The 23,939-nt window shown below is 42.4% G+C and overlaps 1 protein-coding gene across 1 annotated transcript in view; it reads left to right on the top strand.

Moving 5' to 3' along the window:
* LOC124722024 (serine proteinase stubble-like) overlaps nucleotides 1-23,939 on the top strand; it is a 364,352-nt gene that overhangs the window by 103,167 nt on the left and 237,246 nt on the right. The window contains exon 3 of the mRNA XM_047247205.1: nucleotides 23,642-23,788. Within this exon, the coding sequence (XP_047103161.1) occupies nucleotides 23,642-23,788 (147 nt within the window). The remainder of the gene's footprint in view (nucleotides 1-23,641; nucleotides 23,789-23,939) is intronic.

Below are 23,939 nucleotides of genomic sequence, written 5' to 3'. Positions count from 1 at the left end.
TTTTGCTAACAACGTTTCCCCATCACGTATTAGATACAGGTGTATGTATTCTAAATATTTTAAAAATATATAACCTATGACCCTCTGAATGATTCTTAATGTATTGTGTAAGAATCTGAAGCAAATCGCTATGGAACGTTTTGAAAGTTTTGGTACCAATGCTAAACAACGTTTCATCTTTCTATGTCTGTCCGATTGTACATTATATAACCGTGTAAAAAATTGAGAGAAACGTTAACGAGGTAAATCGGTCAACTACTTTTCGATACTTTTGGTAAGAACGTTAAACAACGACTTGTCTTTATATAGACGTGTAGATTAACAAATTCTGCTTTTTCAGAAATGCTTTTCGTGCTATAGCCAGTCTACTTTTTATATCTTACCTTCTGCGTCACCTGATTTGATTAGACTGCATTCCATTACCCTTATTTTCCTTACGTTGATTTTCATTACACAATCTCTTTTCAAGATACTATCCACTCCGTCGAACTGCTCTTCCAAGTCCTTTACTGTCTTTGACAGAATTGCACTATTATCGACAAACCTAAAGATATTTTCTTAATTCTCCCAGAACTTTAATTCCCTTTCCAGATTTCTCCTTGATTTCCTATTTTGCTTGCTCAGTGTACAGATTGAATAACATCAACCACTGCTTTCCTTTTTCTCCTTGACTCTCACAACTGCTGTATGATTTCTGTGTAAGTTTTAGTTAACTTTTCGCTCCCTGTATTTTGTGTCTGCTACTGTTATGACTTCAAAGAGTGTATTCCAGTCAACACTGTCAAAAGCTTTCTCTAAATCTACAATTACTATAAATGTATGTTTACACACAGAAGGAGTCTCTTTGGATACATCAAACAAAATGGTTCAAATGGCTCTGAGCACTATGGGACTTAACTGCTGAGGTCATCAGTCCCCTAGAACTTAACTACTCAAATCTAACTAACATAAGGACATCACACACATCCATGCCCGAGGCAGGGTTCGAACCTGCGACCGCAGCGGTCGCGCGGTTCCAGACTGTAGCGCCTAGAACCGCTCGGCCACTCCGGTCGGCTGATACATCAAACGGAAAACGTGTCAGGACTTAGTTTTGCCAATATCCTATTATTGTGTCGCTCTTGGAAAAGATTCAAAAACTGAAAACTAGCTCAAAATTCCTGTGCTAGAGTTATTACAGAAGAACAATTGTAAGGCAGCAGCATCTTTTCCTCTACAAAATTGTCCTTGTTGCGTAATCCGATGGCACAGTTACCACACTATTTAATTGCTATTTCGAACTATCAGTAATCACAATACCAGATAAATGTTCTCAAATATAACATTCTTACATTAATAATGCACATGTGATAGTCGAACAGGAATTATAACAGAATGGTTTTATTATTATTTTTTAAATGCATGGTCGATTTTGGGACCTCTATTAATCTCTTCAGATGCACCTTATGTACGCATTAGTCGGTATTAGCTATACGTTTCCTAAACACAGATGGCTGTCGACATAATGCAACCGGAAAGCCTCACGCCCCGACACCACACCAAAATACACTTCACTTCTGGGCAATAGACTATCACACCTGCATACGGCTGAATGCCCACCATTCACTACGATAGGTAGTCAAGATGGATACTGGATCCATGCATTCCGAATTACTAATAGCCTCTCTCTGTGAGGAAGGGAGTATGGCCTTCCCTAACTCCGTCGCTAATATAACGTAGTAAGATGCTTTGTAATCGGTCCGCGCCGCCGAATGGTTTTGATTGTGACAGCATGTGCTCTCCCGCGTCCTCTGCATCCAGCATGATGTCACGCTCATTGATTAAATATTCTAGGGTAATAATGATTGCTTATAATAACTTTAATATCACTGTGCTGTAATATATGAAAAACGTAACACGTTATAAATATTCAAAAAGGTGAAATATATATTTTCGTAGGTTCTGCATGTTTTTCGATGGTTTCTACAAGCGAGCCGGCTGAAGTGGCCGAGCGGTTCTAGGCGCTTCAGTCTGGAGCCGCGCGACCGCTATGGTCGCAGGTTCGAATCCTGCCTCGGGCATGGATGTACGTGATGTCCTTAGTTAGGTTTAAGTAGTTCTAAGTTCTAGGGGGCTAATGACCTCAGATGTTGTCCTATAGTGCTTAGAGCCATTTGAACCATTGTAGCCATGTCAGCTGGCGAAGGCGCTACAGACTGAATTACCAGTATTGATCCACTTACCACACTACTAGTAGTAACAATGAGAACCTTGACGTTTGCTTCGCTACTCGTGTCCCGTATGCGCGCAGGGCACTTTCTCTTGACGTGTCCGTCGCCTTTGGTGGCTCTGAGCACTATGGGACTTAACAGCTGAGGTCATAAGTCCCCTAGAACTTAGAACTACTTAAAGCTAACTAACCTAAGGACATCACACACATCCATGCCCGAGGCAGGATTCGAACCTGCTACCGTAACGGTCGCGCGGTTCCAGACTGAAGCGCCTAGAACCGCTCGGCCACTCCGGCCAGCTCTTTGCTTTCACTCAGGATAGCAGCGTCATCAGCGAATCGTATTGTTGACATCCTTTCACCTTGAAATTTATTCCCACTCCTGAACCTTTCTTTTATTTCCATCATTGCTTCTTCGATGTACAATTTGAACAGTAGGGGCGATAGACTACATCCCTGTCTTACACGCTTTTTAATCTGAGCACTTCTTTCTTGGTCGTCCACTCTTATTATTCTTTCTTGGCCCTTGTACATATTGTGTATTACCCGTCTCTCTCTATAGCTTTCCCCCATTTTTCTCAGAATTTCGAACATATTGCACCATTGTATATTGCCCGAATCTTTTTCCAGGTCGACAAATCTTATGAACGTGTCTTGATTTATCTTTAGTCTTGCTTCCATTATGAACCGCAACTTCAGAATTGCCTCTCTGGGGCCTTTACCTTTCCTAAAACCAAACTAATCATCGTCTAACAGATCCTGTTTTCTTTGTGAGGGTGTTCGCTTTCTGAACGATGTTGAAAAAGTCATGTGGTGTTATCTGAATTCCTATTTAAGTGATTTCAAAAATGCCATCTTCGTTTAACACCGCGTGACAAATGGAGTTATTTAGATACGAATAACTAATTTGGATTGTTATGAATTTTTCTAAAATCACTTTAGAGCGAGCAATAATGATTGAGTTTTATCAACAGCAATTTACCAGACTATTTTTCCGAGTTACTTGAACTGTGACGTTAGCGAGCTATCAAAGACAGACGTTAGGCAGGAAACTTTATATCGTTTCCGTTTTAAAATAACATTGATTATAAACGATTTGCTCATAGAGAATGTGGCCAAATTGTTTTCAGAATGTAATTCAACTTAGTGGAGGAGTGTGTTGGAACATTTGGCAGACAGTACTCTTTCCACCCACTGGGAACAGAGCCGCTGTGCCGGGCAAGTTGCAAAGGTCAGGCAAGATTCCAGTCTCAGAGCAGAACAGAGTTCAGCAGCAGGAGTAGCAGCTTATCATTTGTGCACAGGTTGTACTATATATTCTGCTGTGTACCGCAGATCTATCGTGGAGCGAAGTGTTCCTGATGACTAGAAAAATGGTTCAAATGGCTCTGAGCACTATGGGACTCAACTGCTGAGGTCATTAGTCCCCTAGAACTTAGAACTAGTTAAACCTAACTAACCTAAGGACATCACAAACATCCATGCCCGAGGCAGGATTCGAACCTGCGACCGTAGCGGTCTTGCGGTTCCAGACTGCAGCGCCTTTAACCGCACGGCCACTTTGGCCGGCGATGACTAGAAAGGTGACCGTGGTCGTAGCAGAGTTGGCAAGAGAGTTTCATTAGTGACTGTTAAGGATAAACTGGTTATATAAATTCGATACTCTACGTAGAATCATACTGGTATCCCGTGAGGTCCTGTGGCCTTCCCTCTGCTGAGCAATTTTAGTTGCTTTTCTACCCCATGATCATTTACTTAGATATCAGGCATTTTGTCGTTCGTGCAGATTGGGCTTATTACTGTGGAAGTGGTATATATTCTTTCTCAGTTCTTCGTTTGTTGACAGATTGTATGCATCGTTTAGTCAAGTAGTATTCTTATGTGCTTCTCGGTAGAAGAGAAGAGTAGATGTTTATTTAGCTGTTTTTATTAGTGCCATTTATATTGTAAGAATTTGAGTATTTTTTATCCGCTTTTGTTGTTCTTGGGTTTGGGTTTGTGTTACATTATCTGTGATACAAACAAAAAATGGTGAAAGATGGGTAGGGACTGCGCCTGTCTTTTTACGGAACCAAAGGAAATTGGCCACTGTCCGTAAATAGCTGGAAGCTGTTTTGGTCGCGATCGACAAGATTCAGGCTGCTGCCCTGTGGAGCCTATAGCATAGTCTGAGATATGTGATGCAGCTGATGGTTCCGATTCGCACATCCCGGCCGGTCGACATTTACCTGACGGTGACTGGAGAACAGAGGCGGGGTCGCGAATCTCTGGGCAGAAGGCGAAAGTGGGCACCGGTCGCACGGCTGTCTCCTTAGGTCTTAAAAACTGGTTTGAGGTATTTCCTCCTGCTGACTGCACATCTGTGCCAGCACGGGACGCCTCGCATGTTGCGACTGGCAGATCTTCTTGAGAGTTTCAAACAAGTGCAGAGGGTGGAATTACGAGGTGCATTCAAGTTCTAAGGCCTCTGATTTTTTTTCTCCGGACTGGAAAGAGATAGAAACATGCGCGTTGTTTTAAAATGAGGCCGCGTTCATTGTCAATACGTCCCAGAGATGGTAGGAATTTTACCGCCAGCGGCGAGAATGAGAACTGTTTTAAATACTTAAAATGGCGACGTTTTCCTTACTTGAACAGCGTGCAATCATTCGTTTTCTTAATTTGCGTGGTGTGAAACCAATTGAAATTCATCGACAGTTGAAGGAGACATGTGGTGATGGAATTATGGATGTGTCGAAAGTGCGTTCGTGGGTGCGACAGTTTAATGAAGGCAGAACATCGTGTGACAACAAACCAAAACAACCTCGGGCTCGCACAAGCCGGTCTGACGACATGATCGAGAAAGTGGAGAGAATTGTTTTGGGGGATCGCCGAATGACTGTTGAACAGTTCGCCTCCAGAGTTGGCATTTCTGTGGGTTCTGTGCCCACAATCCTGCATGACGACCTGAAAATGCGAAAAGTGTCATCCAGGTGGGTGCCACGAATGCTGACGGACGACCACACGGCTGCCCGTGTGGCATGTTGCCAAGCAATGTTGACGCGCAAGGACAGCATGAATGGGACTTTCTTTTCGTCGGTTGTTACAATGGATGAGACGTGAATACCATTTTTCAATCCAGAAACAAAGCGCCAGTCAGCTCAATGGAAGCACACAGATTCACCACCACCAACAAAATTTCGGGTAACTGCCAGTGCTGAAAAAATGATGGTGTCCATGTTCTGGGACAGCGAGGGCGTAATCCTTACCCATTGCGTTCCAAAGGGCACTACGGTAACAGGTGCATCCTACGAAAATGTTTTGAAGAACAAATTCCTTCCTGCACTGCAACAAAAACGTCCGGGATGGGCTGCGCGTGTGCTGTTTCACCAAGACAACGCACCCGCACATCGAGCTAACGTTACGCAACAGTTTCTTCGTGATAACAACTTTGAAGTGATTCCTCATGCTCCCTACTCACCTGACCTGGCTCCTAGTGACTTTTGGCTTTTTCCAAGAATGAAAGACACTCTCCGTGGCCGCACATTCACCAGCCGTGCTGGTATTGCCTCAGCGATTTTCCAGTGGTTAAAACAGACTCCTAAAGAAGCCTTCGCCGCTGCCATGGAATCATGGCGTCAACGTTGTGAAAAATGTGTACGTCTGCAGGGCGATTACGTCGAGAAGTAACGCCAGTTTCATCGATTTCGGGTGACTAGTTAAGTAGAAAAAAATCGGAGGCCTTAGAACTTGAATGCACCTCGTACTTGCCACTGCGAGCTCCAGTGTTTGGCTGGTGATGAAGCCACTCAGGGAAATAGCGGACAGGTCGAGAAAGAAGGCCACTGTCCACTCGGTTTGCTTGCCCGGCGGGGAGGGGGGGGGGGGGGGGAGGGGTCGCCCGCTATGTGGAGGACACTCTGCCTGCAGCGATTGAGAGCACCAGGTGCATCTGGTTATCTGGTTGCAAACCGTGGCTCGTGTAGAAACGAATGGCGCCTGCCGCCTGGATCCAGAGACCATCCTCGGTTGCTACGGGCGCCTGACTGATTCTGTAAAGTCAGCTAGCCTCGTCCGCGGGAAGGAATCACAGCTATCATTTTGCAGCATCGTTCCCAGAACTGACAGTGGTCCTCTCGTTCCAAGCTGAGTGGAAGGCTTAAACCAGGCACTCTGACGAGTCTGTGATTATCTTGGATGTGAATTTCTCAACCTTCACTATCGGATGAAGAACTTTAGGATCCACCTTCATAGGTCAGACGTGCACTACACGCAGGAAGCGACTACTACGATATCAGAGTACGTGTGACTTGCACGTGTGGGTTTTTAGGAAAGAGAATTTCTCCACATAACCGATAAGAGGAGTTCCGATTACAGACGGTGTAGCATTCGTCATAGCAGTCCAGAGACAGAAAATGTTAATATAGTGTTAGTTAACTGTAGGACTTCATCCCGATTTAATAAAAATGATAAAATTAACCCTTACAAACACCAAGTCCAAAGTAAAATTCAGAGGAGAACTATCTGAGCCATTTACGATTAAAACAGGGTTAAGACAAGGAGATGGTCTATCGCCACTGCTCTTAAACTGTGCTCTTAAATACTTGATGAGAGAATGGTACAAAGAGAATCCTAAAAACATAACAACTGGAACCAAGAAAGATGATATAAACCTAAACTGTTTGGGATTCGCAGATGAGATGGCATTACTAGCTATTAATGTGCAAGAAGCTAGAAATCAAATAATGAGCCTGCAAAATATAGCGCAAAACGTAGGACTCAAGATGGCTTTCGAAAACACCGAAGTGATGGTAACAGACCCGCGTAATAGATGACGTAACAGTACACAACAGAAAAATCAAAATGGTGAAGCAATTTAAATATCATGGAGAGATTATAATACACGACTTGATTGAAAAACCTGCATGGCACGAAAGAACCAATAAAATGATAAAAGCTCAAAAACTAGCATGGTCTATACACAATAAGAAATGTCTATCAATTCAGATAAAATTAAAACACTACAAGACGGGCAGCCAGAGGTAACATACGCAAGCGAGACTCATTGTAAAGTCACTCAGAGAAACATAGTCGACAAAATACTAAAAGTAGATAGAAGAATAGCTAAAACATGCGTAAATAAGGAAGGACAATGGCGGATAGTGCCGAATGACGTAGTGTACAGGGAACTGGAGCCTATCATAGATACTATATGTAAAATGAGGGTTTCTTTCTTTGGCCACATAATGAGGACACCAAAAACCAGACCAGCAAGAAAAATTTTGCAGAAACTGTGGAATCTGAAGTAACAAGTAGGATGGATCAAGGAAATTAAAGAGGATATGGGAGAACTAGATATAACCCTGGATGATATCCAAAACAAGACAGAAAATCTCAAGAAACTGAAAGACAAGAAAATAAGATTTAAACCAAAAGTAGACAAACGACACGCAATGAAAAGGGTATTTACAGATGAGGAAAGCCAGGAAAGATCAGAACGAATGAAAAGATACTGGGCAGTTAAGAAAGACCGAAACATGCGCTTACTGAAGAAGAGGACCAGGAAATGATTGACTGAAGTGGTCCAATGAGGCCGTAAAAGCAAATAATAATTATAACTGTAGGAGCGTCTACGAAAAAGTTCCCAGTACTAGTCTCACTTACAAACGGTAACAATACCCTCATAGTACTAGGGACAGAAAGTTGGCTAAAATAAGATGTCAACAGCAATGGAACTATAACTTTCGATTCTAATGAATTACAAAGATAGGTTGAACGCTGGTAGCATAGGCGTGTTTCTTCTTCTTAAGTTGCCAATCCTAAGATTGATTTGCAGCAGCTCTCCATTCAGTGCGATTGTCGGCCTGCCTCTTCAATTCCGTGAAACTTCCTCATCCTAGGTCCTGCATTATCTGGCTTATGTACTTTCTTCTAGGTCTGCCTCTTGCCCTTTTGCCCTCCACAAGGCCTTCCGTTATAGTGTGGAGAAGACTTTCATGTCTCAGAATGTGTCCCATCCATATATCTCTCCTCTCCTTGACCGTCTTCCAAAGAACTGGAACTTCCTACGCTCTCTGCAGGACTTCTTCATTTGTCATACTGGCCGTCCATGGAATTTTTAACATCCTTCGCAGACACCACATTTCGAATCCTTCAATCCTTCTTCTTTCGTCCTCTCCAAGTGTCCAGGTTTCGCTGCCGTAGAGAAGCACACTCCCAACAAAGGTCTTTATTAACCGCTTCCTTAACGACAGACTTATCATATTTGATGTGAGGAGTCCTTTCCTTTTATAGAATGCAATCTTTGCCTGATTTATTCTACTTATTACATCTTTCTTACTACGACCATCTGATGTTATTCTGCTTCCCAAGTAGACAAAGTCTTGTATTTCCTTCAGCTTCCCTCCATTCAGCCTTATATTCGTAATTGCTTGATTATTTTGTTTGCTTGCAACTAAGATTTTTGTTTTTGACTTATTAATTTTCATGTTGTACCGTGTAGCAAGAGTGTTTTCCATTTCCTCCAACACTACTTGTAATTCTTCCTCATTTTCCGCTAGGACAGCAATTTCATCCGCAAAACGCAGCATATCAACTATTTTTCCCTGGATCCTGATTCCATTAGCTTGTCCTAACTTTTCTCTGACCTCGTCCATTGCTTTCTGTATGTACATGTTAAAGAGGACAGGGGAGAGTGCACATCCCTGTCTCACACCCTGTTTAATTTTTGCTTGTTGTTGATGTTCCCCACATCTCACTATTGCCACCTCTTCTTTGTATATGTTCCATATCGTTCTCCTGTCCTTGTACTTAGCTCCAGTTTCCCTCAATATCTGGAATAGTTTTTTCCATTCAACCTTATCAAAGGCTTTTTCGAGGTCAATAAATGCTATGTAGGTGTCCTTTCCTTTTTCCATTCTTTTTTCTATTATGAGCCTTAGGGCCATTATGGCTTCTCGCGTACCTCTCCCTCTACTAAAGCCAAACTGATCTTCTGTGAGCATGCATTCCACGTTCCCTTCAATTCTTCTGAGGAGGATGGTCGTCAAAATTTTTGATGCATGTGACGTTAGGCTGAGGGTTCTGTATTGTGCACACGATTTTGCTGGCATTTTCTTTGGTAATGGAACAATAATACACTTTTTGAAGTCCTCAGGCAGCTCTCCAGTATCATATATTTGGCAGATTAATTTATACAATTTATCTTTTATTTCTGTTCCAGCTGCTTTGGTGATTTCTGCAGGCAATGAGTCAATTCCTGGTGCTTTTCCGTGCTTAAGTGCCTGTAGTGCGTGATCAAATTCAGACCTTAGTATGCTGTCTCCTAGTTCATCTTTATCTACTTCGTCCTCACTTTCAATCATGTCATCTTGTACGTTGCCTCCATATAATTTCTCTAGGTATTCCTTCCACGTAAGTGCTATATCTTCATGATTATACACCATCTTATTATCCTCTCTTATTAGGGCATTACATCTAATCCTTTGTCCTCCTGAGAAGAAGCGTTTCACTGTTTTGTATGCTAATTCAAGATTCCCTTTCTTCAGAAGGTCTTCAACTTCTTTGCATCTGTCTTCAAGGAATCTTTCTTTTACTTGCTTCAACTTCCTGTTAATTTTGTTCCTAAGCACTCGGTATGCCGTTTTCCCTTCTTCCGTTTCATTATTTTTGAGCTTCCTTCTTTCCTCAAACATAAGTATTATTTCATCAGTTATCCGCTCCTTCCTCTTTTCAGGTTTTTGTTTTCCAATTATCTCTTCAGCTGCTTTTATTAGGCCATCTCTCATATTTTCCCAATGTTGTTCTACATTCTCTATAGGATGCTGTTGAATTAGATCCTTAGCCCTTTCTTGGAACTCTTCTGCGTCTCACGGTTTCCAAGCTTCCCTATATCCAGTTTTCCATTTCCTATTTTCTTCCTTATGCATTTGAACTTGAGTCGGCATTCTGCAACAACCATGTTGTGATCACTCACAATATCTGGGCTTGCGTATGCTCTAGAGTCTTTTAGTTGATTTCTAAATCTATTTTTGACTAGAATGTAATCAATTTGGTATCGTTCTCTATCCCCTGGTGACTTCCAGGTGTATCTTCTACGGGGATGATGTTGAAACCACGTGTTCGATATTATCAGTTGATTCCTGTTACAAAATTCTATAAGTCGGTCTCCTCTATCATTCCTTTTACCAAGGCCGTAGCGTCCAACAGCTGGCTGTACCTCTTTATCTCCTACTATTGCGTTCCAGTCTCCCATGATTATTAAATTTGTTTCTCCTTTGATTCCTCTCAAGGCTCCATTTAACTCTTCATATACAGCTTCAACTTCCTCATCCTCCTGGTTTGTGGTAGGCATATAGACCTGTATCACAACCGTCTCTGTAGGTTTGGTATCCAGACTGACAAGTATTATCCTTCCTCCATATTGTATATATCCCTTCACTCTCTGCCCCAATTTTCGACTCATAACTACTCCAACCCCACCTGCTCCAGGTCTATCTTCTATCGTTCCTGTGTGAATTATCCTGTACTCATCACTCCAGAAATCTCCGCAGTTAGGCCATCTCATTTCAGACACTCCTAGTATATCCAACTTCATTTTCTTCATTTCTTGCTTAAGGTTTTCGAGCTTCCCCATCTGCAGTAAGGTGCGGACGTTCCACGTTCCAATTCTACTATAGCTCTTTTTATTTCCTTTCTTCCTATGAACTGTTGAAACGAGATCTCTGGTGTTTATAGCCAAGAAGTTTCGATAATATATAGTGATATTAGTACAGTTCCCGATGCGAAACGATTTGAGTGAAGACAAGTGCTCGGGTGCTTTTATAGACCCACTGCCTCAGGAGCAGTAGTGGCGAAACATTTGAGGCGAAACTTGGAGAATATTTTGCTTAAATTTCTTCTTCATATGGCAGTATTAGGTGGAGACATCAGCTTACTGGCTATAGACTGGGAGACTCGAGTGATTAGGAAGGGGGGGGGGAGGAGTAATAGGGACAGGGAATAGTGTGGAAGTGTTATAAATATCTTATCCGAAAATCAGAGGATTGAATCGTGGAGGTAACATCTTAGATCTGCTCGTAACAGACAAACCCAAACTTTCAGCTCAGCGTAGAACAGGGAGTCAGTGATCATAACGCCGTTACAGCATCACTGGATACGGTTGTAAATACGAATTCAAAGAAAGTTAGGATGATCTTTCTGTTTAGAAAGAGCGACAAGAAACAGATTTCAGATTACCTGCGCGGTCAGTATGAAAATTTTATCTCCAGCACTAACAACGGTGAGTATCAATGGACAAAGTTCAAGAACATTGTACAGTACGCTTTAGAAAGGTATGTGCCGAACAAAGTTGTGAGGGATGGAAAAGACCCGCCGTGCTTCGACAGTCATGTTAGAAAACTGCTACGAAAACAAAGAAGCTTAACTGCAAACGTAAATGTATCCGAAGCCTCACTGATAAACAAAAATCAAACGAAGGCAAAATTAGCGGAAGAAGAGCCACGCGTGAAACGTTCAGAACATTCGAAAGTAAAATTCTGTCTACCGACTTGACAGAAAGTCCTAAAACGTTTTGGTCTTATGTTAAACCAGTAAACTGATCGAAGCCATCTGTCCAGACATTCTGTGGCCGTAATGGCACTGAAACGGAGGACGACACAGAAAAGGTCGAAATACTAAACGCCTTTTTCCAAAATTCTTCCACGGAAAAAGAACGCATTGTAGTACCGCCTTAAAATCGTCGCACGAACGACAAAATGCTTGATATCTAATTAAGTGATCATTGGATAGAAAAGCAGCTAAAATCAGTCAGCAGAAGGAAGGCCACCGGACCTCACGGATACCACTACGATTCCACATGGAGTATGCGAAAGAAAATGCCCTTCTCCTAGCATTTGTGTGCTGTAGGTCTCTGGAGGAGCTAAGTCTTCCCGATGATGGAAAAACGTGCAGGTCATTTCCTTTTTCATGAAGGGTCATCGAAGAGACGCACGAAGCTATAGAACTATATCTCTGACGTCGAAGTTGTAGAATTTTGAAACATATTATCACAGTTCTGGAGGCCGAAAATCAACATGTGTTCCGAAAACAACGATCGTGTGAAACCCAGTTTCACGAGACTTAGATGCTGTAGGTACTGGCGTCTAGTAGATGTCGCGGGCCTTGACTTCCGTCAGGCATTCGATACAGCACCGTACTGCCGCCTAATGAGCGAAATATGAACGTACGGAATGTCAGACCAAGTGAGCGACTGGACCGAAGGTTTTCTAGAAAATAGTAAACAACATGTCATACTCAATGGAGAAAAGTCTTCAGCCATAATAGTGACTTCAGGTGTACCACAAGGGAGTGTTATAGCTTCATTACTGTTCACAATATATAGAAATGGCATATTAGACAACATCAGAAGTTCAATGAAAGTTTTCACGGTTGATATAGTTCTATCCAGAGAAGTAGCAACGCTAGAAAATTGTAGCGAAATGCAGAAAGACATGCAGAGAATCGACGTTTGGTGCAGTGAGTCGCAGCTTACCTCCAACATAAACGAATGTATCTTCTTCTTCTTCTTCTTCTTCTTCTTCTTCTGGTTCCTATCCGTTCCGGATGTTGGCAACCATCATTGCAGTCCCTTTCCTGTCACTTGCAGCTCTAAATAGCTCTGTAGATGCTTTAGAGGTCCACGTTCTGATGTTCTTAAGTCAGGATATTCTTCTCCGGCCAACGCTTCTCTTCCCCGGTATTTTTCCTAGCGGTATGGTCTGGAGGAGATGGTATCTGTTGTTGTTTCGCATGATGTGTCCCAGGTACTGGATCTTTCTTGCTTTCACGGTGACCAGTACTGCTTCCTTTTTCTTCATTCTTCGTAGAGACTCGGCATTTGTGACATGCGCTGTCCACTTTATTCTTAACATTCTCCTGTACAGCCACATCTCAAAAGCCTCCAGCCGCTTACCCAACGATTCTGTCCATGTTTCAACACCATAGAAGAGGGTGGAAAATACGTAGCAGCGTAGAAGTCTGATCATCGTCGTCATTGCTAAGCCATGATTCTTGAAAAGGTTACTCATGTTATTGAAGACAACTCTTGCTTTTCCAATTCGAGTTATCAGCTCATCAGAAAGATCCCATTGGTCATTTATTGTAGTACCAAGATACGTGTATTTATGTACTTGCTCTATGTGATTTTGGCCTATCTTAATGCGACATACAGGGATTCTGTTTTTACCGATTATCATTGTTTTCGTTTCTTCAGGGTTGAGATCTAGACCATATTCAGAGTTTTTTGTGCAAGTCTATCGATAAGATACTGCAAGCTATCCTCACTATCAGAAAATTTTACTGTGTCGTCAGCACATCGGATGTTTTTGATACATTTTCCGTTTAAGAGCACTTGATGAAGAGCTTCCTTAAAGATGTGTTCTGAATAGATGTTGAAAATCAGTGGGTATAATGTATAACCATGCCTTACACCTCGTAGAATGTCTATGTGCTCTGTATATTATCTGTCTAGCCTCACAGAAGACGACTGGTTCCAATACAGGTTCACAATTATACACTACTGGCCATTAAAATTGCTACACCAAGAAAAAATGCAGATGATAAATGGGTATTCATTTGACAAATATATTATACTAGAACTGATATGTGATTACATTTTCACGCAATTTGGGTGCATAGATCCTGAGAAATCAGTACCCAGAACAACCACCTCTGGCCGTAATAACGGCCTTAATACGCCTCGGCATTGAGTCAAACAGACCTTGGATCGCGTGTACAGGTACAGCTGCCCATGTAGCTTCAACACGATACCACAGTTCACCAAGAGTAGTGCTCGGCCACCATTGACCAGACGTTTTCAATTGGTGAGAGTTCTGGAGAATACGCTGGCCAGGGCAGCAGTCGAACATTTTATGTATCCAGAAAGGCCCGTACAGGACCTGCAACATGCGCTCGTGCATTATCCTGCTGAAATGTAGGGTTTCGCAGGGATCGAATGAAGAGTAGAGCCACGGGTGGTAACACATCTGAAATGTAGCGTCAACTGTTCAAAGTGCCGTCAATGCGAACGAGAAGTGACCGAGACGTGTAACCAATGGCATCCCATACCATCACGCCCGGGTGATACGCCAGTCTGACGATGACGAATACACATTTCCAATGTGCGTTCACCGCGATGCCGCCAAACACGGATGCGACCATCATGACGCTGTAAAGAGAACCTGGATTCATCCGAAAAATGACGTTTTGCCATTCGTGCACCCAGGTTCGTCGTTGAGTACACCATCGCAGGCGCCCCTGTCTGTGACGCAGCGTCAAGGGTAACGGCAGTCTTGGTCTCCGAGCTATTAGTCCACGCTGCTGCAAACGTCGTCGAACTGTTCGTGCAGATGGTTGTTGTCTTGCTAACGTCTCCATCTGTTGACTCAGGGATCGAGACGTGGCTGCACGATCCGTCAAAACCGTGCGGATAAGATGCCTGTCATCTCGACTGGTGGCCGAGCGGTTCTAGGCGCTACAGTCTGGAACCGCGCGACCGCTACTGTCGCAGGTTCGAATCCTGCCTAGGGCATGGATGTGTGTGATGTCCTTAGGGTTAGGTTTAAGTAGTTAAGTCCCAGAGTGCTCAGAGCCATCATCTCGATTGCTAGTGATACTACGCCGTTGGGATCCAGCACCCACCGATTCCATATTCTGTTAACAGTCATTGGATCTCGACCCACGCGAGCAGCAATGTCGCGATACGATAAACCGCAATCGCGATAGGCTACAACCGACTTTTATCAAAGTCGGAAACGTGATGGTACGCATTTCTCCTCCTTACACGAGGCATCACAACAACGTTTCACCAGGCAGCAGCGGTCAACTGCTGTTTGTGTATGAGAAATTGGTCGGAAACTTTCCTCATGTCAGCACGTTGTAGGTGTTGCCACCAGCGCCAACCTTGTGTGAATGATCTGAAAAGCTAACCATTTGCATATTACAACGTCTTCTTCCTGTCGGTTAAATTTCGTGTCTGTAGCACGTCATCTTCGTGGTGTAGCAATTTTAATGGCCAGTAGTGTAGGTAGGTCTTTATCATCCAAACCAATGCTTCTTAAAATGTCAACAATCTTCTGGTGTTTTAATCTGTCGAAAGCCATCTGATAATCAATAAAGCAGGCATAAATGTCGCAATTCACGTCTTTGCATTTTTGAAATAGTAACTGGATACTAAATAATGATTACACAATTGCAAAAGAATCTCTGTAAGCAGTTATTTCCACGAAACATCTAGGAATATGCGTACGCAGCGATTTAAGGTGGAACGACCACCTAAAACTAATTGTAGGAAAGGCAGATTCCAGACTGAGATTCATTGGAAGAATCCTCAGGAAATGCAGTCCGTCAGCAGATAAGGTAGTTCGGAAACCCTCGTTCGAGCAATACTTGAATGTTACTTATCAGTATGTCATCCGTACTAAATAGGATCCATAGAGGAAATAGAGAAGATCCAAAGAAGATCAGCGTTTTCCCTTACGGGTTGATATTATAAGCACGAAAGCGTCACAGAGATGATCAACCGACTCCAGTGGCCGACACTGCAAGAAAGGCGTTCTGCATGACAGTGTAGTTTGCTGTAAAATTTATGATAGCATATATTCCTAGAAGACTCAACAGATATATTGCTTCCTCGAATATATATCTCGTGAAATTACCATGAAGATACAATTAGAGAAATTCGGGCCCACACTGAGGTTCACAGGCAGTCGTTCTTCCCACGAACTGTTCTCGACTAGAACAGGAAAGGGAGGAAGTGACAGTGGTACACAAAGAAGCCTCCTCCACACGCCGCAAGGACCTTGAGGCATACAGGTGTGGATGTAAATGTAGACACCTGAGAGGAACCTGCAGTAGGTGGTCGTACGAGCAGACTGATTGTCCCCAATATTTTTCAGTGTTACTACCAACCGTACGTATTGCCACCGTACAATAGGAAGATATGGTGCCAGTCCAGCTATACTAGTAGTCATCTGACTAGTTACAGGCAGAAAGAGAACTGCGAACATTACCAGGCCAAAGGATTGGATGTAAAATATTTCGTCGTTAACATTTTCTCTAACAAAAAGCGGCTGTTCGGATTACTCATACATTCCGGCACATCATTCTGTATGCAAGCACTCGAGTGTAGAATGAACTGCTCTGTAACGTATGGAAAAATATGCATTTGCGCAGTTTTGACAATACACTAATAGACCATCTCTTGGAATATTCTCTCCATTTACTTTTCTCTGAGTAAATACATGTCACCAAAAGAAGTCTCAATATTGTTACAAAAAATTTTAGAATGGATTTATATTTCTTTCGCCTTTTAGTTCTCCTACGTTCCTCTTTTTATACTTCAGCTTTTATCTTCTTATAATTTTTGATTTTGGATCATGCTTACACTAATATAACTAAGATTACTGTTATGAAATAGGTCGATTAAATGTTCTCAGATATTGTCGTTAATTTTTTAACAATTGAGTGTATGTCTACATTTTAAAATGTAAGGTGTTTAGTCCGATGCAGGAGAGGACCAAAAGTCCTGATTTGGCCATAGTAATCAATCGAATAAATGAAAATATGAAATAAACACTAAGAACGATGGATCATACCTTTGGCCTATTTAGAGCAACAAATTGCTGATGTTATTCCAACTGCAACGTTGGTCAAAGATTTTCTAATACTAAAAAGGAGAAAATAGTCACTGGAGAGTAGTCTGCACATTACACGGCTTCAGAGAGAACTTCTCTGTCAACCAGCTCGGTCACGTACCCAGGACGTCTACAGGGTGTTCCGAAACTATTCGTTCAAATTAATACGGGAGATAGAGAGCACCATCCACAGCTACATCTACATCATACTCCGAAAGCCACCTACTGATGTGTGGCCGAGGGTACTTTCGGTACCACTTTCTGATCCCTCCTACCCTGTTCCACTCGCGAATAGTGCGTGGGAAGAATGAGTGTCGGTAAGCATCTGTATTGTCTCTAATTTATCAAATTTTCTCCTCGTGGTCAATACGCGAGATGTATGTGGAGCAAGTAATATATTTCCAACTTCTCCTGAAAAGTACTGTCCCAAAATTTCAATAGTAAATCTCTCCGTGATGCACAACGCCTCTCTTGTAACGTCTGCCAGTGGAGTTTGTTTAGCATCTCCGTAACGCTCTTTCCTCCCTTCGTTGGATCTTCTCTATATCCTCTATCAGTTCTACCTGATAGCGATCCCAGACAGATGAACAGTACTCAAAAGTCGCGTGAACAAGCGGCTTATAAGCCACTTCTTTCGTGGATGAGTTACATTTCCTTAAGATTCAGCCAATGAATCTGAGTCTGGTGTCTGCTTTTCCCACTGTCTGTTTTATGTGGTCATTCCACTTAAGGTCGCTCTAGATAGTTACGCCTAGATATTTTACGGCAGACGCTGTCTCCAGCTGTTTGTCATCAACAGTGTAGCTGTACAGTAGTAGATTTCTTTTCCTCTGTGTGCGCAGTTTGTTACATTTATTTACGTTCAGGGTCAACTGCCAGAGCCTGCACAATTCAGCAGTTCTCTGCAGGTCGTTCTGCAAATTCGTGCGTTGCTAGTTGCCTTAACCAAAATCAGCCAGCCGCCGAAAGGAGCCGAGGATGTCCTCAGAACACAAGCGACAGGAGCCATTTCGTGCCGACATGTGCTATTACATGCAGCCGTTTGCACCCAGTGCGCTCGATAGCCGCCGGCAGGGCCTCCTCCACATCACTGATGAGACCTCCCGGTAAACATACCGATTGCATAGGAATTCTTTCCCGCCTTGCCTGCTATCTCGCTGAGGGGCTCCATCACCCGCCTAACGTTGGAGCTCCCAATGACAAACATATTCACCCTCTATACTTGTCCGGACTGGGCAGGAAAATCGACTGTTGGCCTAACAGGAGAGGCATCCCATGCTGGATCAGTGTTATCATCAACACTGGGTAGCACCTCGTACCTGTTGCTAAGACGTAGGGAGCCAGCCGCACGGCCTGCTCCCTCTTTCGCCTTCCGCCCAGAGACACGCGAACACACCACTGTCTACCACCCACTCTGGAGTAAGGACGGACCGGTCAGATGTTGTGTATCGGAAGCCGCAGTGACGTCCGGGCCACCAGGGGATTCAAGGGGCACCAAAGTTGTCGCAGGTCTCGTCACTGGCGTCGCGACGTCACCACAACTTTGAGCATTAGCTATAAACTTGTCGACGGTAGCCACCGCAGCTTCCAGCTGTTTACGAACAGCAGCCAACTCTCCTCGTGTCCGCTAACAACAAGCACAGTCCCTAGCCATACTGCACTGTGTATAAAATAGATATAAGGTCTCAAGTGGCGCTACTGAGTTTGAAATGTATACAAAATATACCAAAGGAGAATAAAGTAACTCTAAAAGTTGCTGTGCAGATTTCTCACTGTACTCTGAGACCGCAAGTTATTAAACAGAAATAAATTTCTCTTCAGAAGTTGATGTAATTACAGAGACCTGTTATTAGTAATCCTGTTTACCGAAAAGTTACTGCACGAGATAAATATTCAGACTAGAATGCACTGATCGAAACTGTATGCTGTGTACTAGCACAAAAGTAAAACTTACTGGCGTGACGGAGTTTCCGGCGGCGGAAAAATTTACACTAGGAAGCTGCCCACACAAGGATATTCACAAGACTTACGCAGGACCGATGACCTCGCTGTTTGGTCCCTTCCCCAAAATCAGCCAACCAACTTACGCAAAAACAAAAACTACGGCCAATTTTCTAACCACTAGCCTACATAGTAAAATACACAGGTATAGTTCACTTCTTTGAAGAAGCACATGAAAAAAAAAGGACTACATTAATTTACTATTTATTAGACAAGTGCTGCTGCTGCGCATCTTCTCGGCTCGGCAGCTGCTGCTACACTAAATGTATTTGGATAAGGAACATAGTTTCTCTGATATCAACTTGTAATGTTAGTGAACATTTTATTAGTGGCGCTGGCGTAAGCTCTGTTATCTGTGTCGTTGAATGGGCGTGTGTAGCCGGCCGATGTGGCCGAGCGGTTTTAGGCGCTTCAGTCCGGAACCGCGCGACCGCTACGGTCGCAGGTTGGAATCCTGCCTCGGGCATGGATGTGTGTGATGTCCTTAGGTTGGTTAGGTTTCAGTATTTCTAAGTTCTAGGGGACTGATGACCTCAGCAGTTAAGTCCCATAGTGCTCAGAGCCATTTGAACCATTTGGGCGTGTGTACTGGCTTTCAAAGCTGCTCTGTGTACGGATGGTTGTCTCTGAGGTCTTCTTGGAAACCCATCGATCCATTTGCAAGGATGTACTTCCAGTAAGATGGGGCGACAGCCCATTTCAGCATTGCTGTGACGCATCATCTGAGAGCCGCCTTTGGAAATCGATGGATTGTCCGAGGTGGTCCTGTGTTCTGGCCATCCATGTCAGATGACCTAAAGTGTTTGGATTTCTTCTTCTGGGAGGCATATGAAGTAGCTGGTGTACGGAACTGTTTTGGGAACAGATCACCTCGCCGCTAGAATTGCTGTCGCTACTGGTACAGGTGCTGGCATGCCAGGTATCTTCGAACGAACACGACAGTCAATGGTCCGACGATGTACTGCATGCATATAGGACAGTGGTCGAGCTTTCGAGGAGTTCCTGTGAACGCCACTGTTGTAATTAGCACTCTAAACTACCTTACATATAAATCGCACCTAACATGAGACCATATGTACCATAAGTAAATATATTTGTTTTGATATCCTTTATTAATATGAACGAACTGTTTCGGAACACACTGAACATGACTGTCGGAATAGTCACATAGTCACACACTCACTGTAGTAGACTGTTCTTCTGAGCAGCAGAAAAGGCTTTGGTGACATCGGAAAGTCATGATCCCATCTACATTTCTGAAATAGAAAACTAATCAATTTGTTCTCAGGTTATCGTCACTGATGTGATGAATTTAACCACTTAAATTTATGTGATATGCAAAAAATATGTCTATTCAGAAATACGATCACCGGAAATACAAATTGGTAAAGAACAGTCAACTCGGAACCGTCTAACAATCGATGTTTCCAGTCATTATCGAAGCGTGTACTTCGTCTCAAAACTAGAGTGTACCTATATCATTAAGCGACAATCCCGGAACCCGGAATCCAGTATCGGTTGCAGGTTGTCTGTTTAACGGTCCCCAGGGGTACCAGATATTTGATGTTCGGAATTTCACTTAGTAACTGACCGAATTTAAAAATTTAGAATGTTACTATAAGCTACTCGTTAAGAGGTATTATCTTATGCTAAAAGCTTAACACAATAAGACAAGTATTGTAGTTAGAAACCGTGTATTTGTCTTGTGGCTATGTAACTGATACCTAAATACCCAAACTTCATTCATCCAGTATCTGAGAATGATAGCACACACAATTTCAAACTTTTATGGATCTTTTCCTCTCTGACGCCTCCACAAAATGACGGAAGAAAAAATGTTTATTGCTTATTATATTTTTGCGGTTCGCGCTGTAAAACTTGACCATGAGACACGATGGTTTTAATTTATCACTTCTGTACTACCTTCTCCACTCTCGCCACAGTTTTCAGACAGTATCCACATAACGCTGAATGTACCTGCAAAATTATATCATAGTACGACTTGTAATTGAAGAGATACGATGTCATAGACACTTAGATGCGTGAAAAGCTGGATTCTGCTTAATATGGAGCTCAGTGAAATTTCAGCGTCAGACATGACGTTTTAATTCATTACTTCTTTACTAATAATTCTATTCACAACACACTTTGCAGACAATGTCTACCCGTACATATATCATTGAATTCATCTGCAACATTATTTCATCTTACGATATACATTTCACGAGATATGAGTCATAAACATTGAGATGCGTGAGAAACCAGCTTTTCATCCAAATGGAGCGCAAATTACCCAGACTATATTCGTCCAGTGTTTGATAATGAGAGCACTTTGCGACTTCCAACATACTTTAAGTACAATTTCAAACCTTCCTTAAACTTTTTCTCGCTTATGTAACACATTAAACCTTTCAGACGCTCTGGTTACAATACCATACATCAATTTCTACTGTGTCTTAGCTGCAACAGAAGTATTTTCTCCCAATATAAACCCGAGGCACACATTTGTGTATGTTCAACCTTTTCATCATGCTGAAGTGTTGCCAACCGTTGGTCATCATTACGAAAATATCAGCAAGTCAATGTAGCAGCTCGTGACCACCAGAATACATGGATGTGGTTGGTTTGTTATGTACCACTGTATTAGTCAGTATTGTTATTTTTCATGGCAATTTTTGCATGATCATTTTACTCTTTATTACAATAGAGAATATTTCGTAACTACTCATTGTAGTCAATAAAATGAAGCCAAGTGTGAAACTTATATCTTGAAAATGGGCACATATTTTTGTACAAATCTTGCACCTAAAATCATTAAAAAATCATCTAAGAGCATTGCCACATAAATAAAGACTTTCCATCCTCCAGAAAAAAATCAAGTTTCTAGAGTTAACTCATTTGTGAAGGAATCAGACTTTTCAAGCATTTTATACATGGGAGTTAGATTCTTGAAGGAATCGGGAGTTTACTGGTAAGTACTATCACACCTTTATCTGAGGTAGAAGCTCGTGACTGTATCAAAGAAATTATATTTTAAAGTCGTTGTGAACGGCTTCTTCAGTTCGTACGGAAGTATCGACTAGAAATTATAAAACGGCAATATTATCTTAAGTACGCGTCCGGCTCTTGCTCTATTAAATGAATAAGTACTGCGCTGAGATGTGATAGAAGTACGACAGCGCAAATAAGTACCCTTGCTGGTTGTAACAAAAAAGCAGAGGCAATTTCCATGCCAAGCATGCAATGACTTCCATTAAACTACAACCATCCGATTCAGAAAGGGCAGTAAGTTACATCTAGTAATTACATTCGAGATCTACCGATCAGTTAATTGTTATATCCACAATTTTTTTTCCGTATAGGGGGCTATTAGTATCCATCAGTAGCATGTTTGCATGGATAGTTTAATGTGGTTTGAGAATATGAAAAGAAACCCTTCCACACGTTACCTTGCTGGACAAACGTGCCTTGTTATAACAATCGATGTCGCTTATAACATCTTACGGTTCTTCAACTACATATAGAATTTCCTCAGTAGGCTTCTGAACAGGGTATAAACAAAAAGTGTGACGGGAATAGCTTGGATTTCTGTTCAGCTTCACAGTTTGTGAGAGATTAGTGAGGAATGGTCGCAACAACTGTGGGGTTCTTAAGAAAGGCAAATGCAAATGCCGCTCATCAGATAAAAAGTTTTCCGGAATACGTGCTGAATCGCCCGACTCTCACTGAGGCTATGAAATATTGTTAATGCTAGTGACTGACGGGAGGCGGCTGGTTTAAATCCTGAAAGCGGATGATTTTTGCTAGCACATTTTGGCCGACAAGAAGAATAGGGGAGCTGGTGAACACCAGATCCTGAAGACAAGACTATGGACCAATATTCAAGTTATATTGAAATCTACTGCAGCGTCTTGCAGAGGGAGTGGGTAAGGTTGATAGTGATCCGTCAATCAGAAGGGACAGTCAGCTCTCTGGCTCTTATGCTATAGAGCGGAATATACTATGTGATAGGAAAATGTGTTCTTAATTCATGATTAACAAAGAAGGGGGTTAGGATTTATCACACATCTGCACACAGACTGGTGATAAGTGGCTGGACACCACCACCCATGTCTCTTCGACTGGTCAAATGCTGGTGATGAGAGTCCCTCCAACGCCAAGAATCGATCTGGAAGCCTTTTGGTGGAATGCCGTGCCTCTAGAGTACCGATCTGGTTACAGAGGCGATGTTCCTTAGGATAATAATTATTTGAAATGGAAATATCAGTCAGGATGACACATATCCCTTTGCCCTGAGAGACCGAAAAACTATTCCGTAGTAAAATCATTTCTTATGCCTCCTTCTTCTTTTCCTGTTCTTCGTTCTTCTGAGCCACACCATTTAGCCATTCTTTTCCTGGAATGGCTCTTAATGTTTCTACATAACATTTCATGAACCATTAGGTAAGACACAGATGGATCATTGTAGCAGTCCAAAGATATCTTTTGTGAGAAGGGAGATTACGAAAAGTAAATGAATAGACTGTTTTCAAATTGTATCATTTTATGTTTTATAAGCTACGTAAGTACTAATGCTGCTTACAGTTTTAAAAGCTCTCTTAGCTATGTTGCGTGCAATGTGATTGAAAATTTTTAAGCAGAAGTTGTGCAGAAAGTGAATAACAAAGAATCATAGAATAAATTAAACAAAAAGGGAAACTCTAAGGAGTTTTGCTTTATGTTATCGTTTTCCTTTTCACGTGACAGTGCATGTGATACTGATTAAAATGTCTGATTTCAGAAGCAGCGGGCTCTCCGGGTCTTTCCGAGTTGTATCAGAAACTGCAGCTTTGGAACGCGTCGACTCTGGTACGAGAAGATCTGGAAAAGATTTCGGAAGAAGCCAGGACCCTTTCGATTAACGACACCAGGTTCTTCGAGGATCTATGTGAGTTTACATACACAACTATTTCATGAAAAAGTCGAGTCCATAGCCGTGAATAGGCGTTGGTCTCTGGGAAATTCTTTCCCCTTTTCTTTCTATTTTCAGGTATTATTTTATAATATATCCCGTATTCTGTGTCAGATACATTTGTGTA

Source organism: Schistocerca piceifrons, chromosome X, assembly GCF_021461385.2.
Source record: "Schistocerca piceifrons isolate TAMUIC-IGC-003096 chromosome X, iqSchPice1.1, whole genome shotgun sequence".
In the NCBI taxonomy this organism is placed as follows: domain Eukaryota; kingdom Metazoa; phylum Arthropoda; class Insecta; order Orthoptera; family Acrididae; genus Schistocerca; species Schistocerca piceifrons.
The sequence above is the reverse complement of the archived record's forward strand: the minus strand, read 5'-3'. Positions and strand labels throughout refer to the sequence as shown.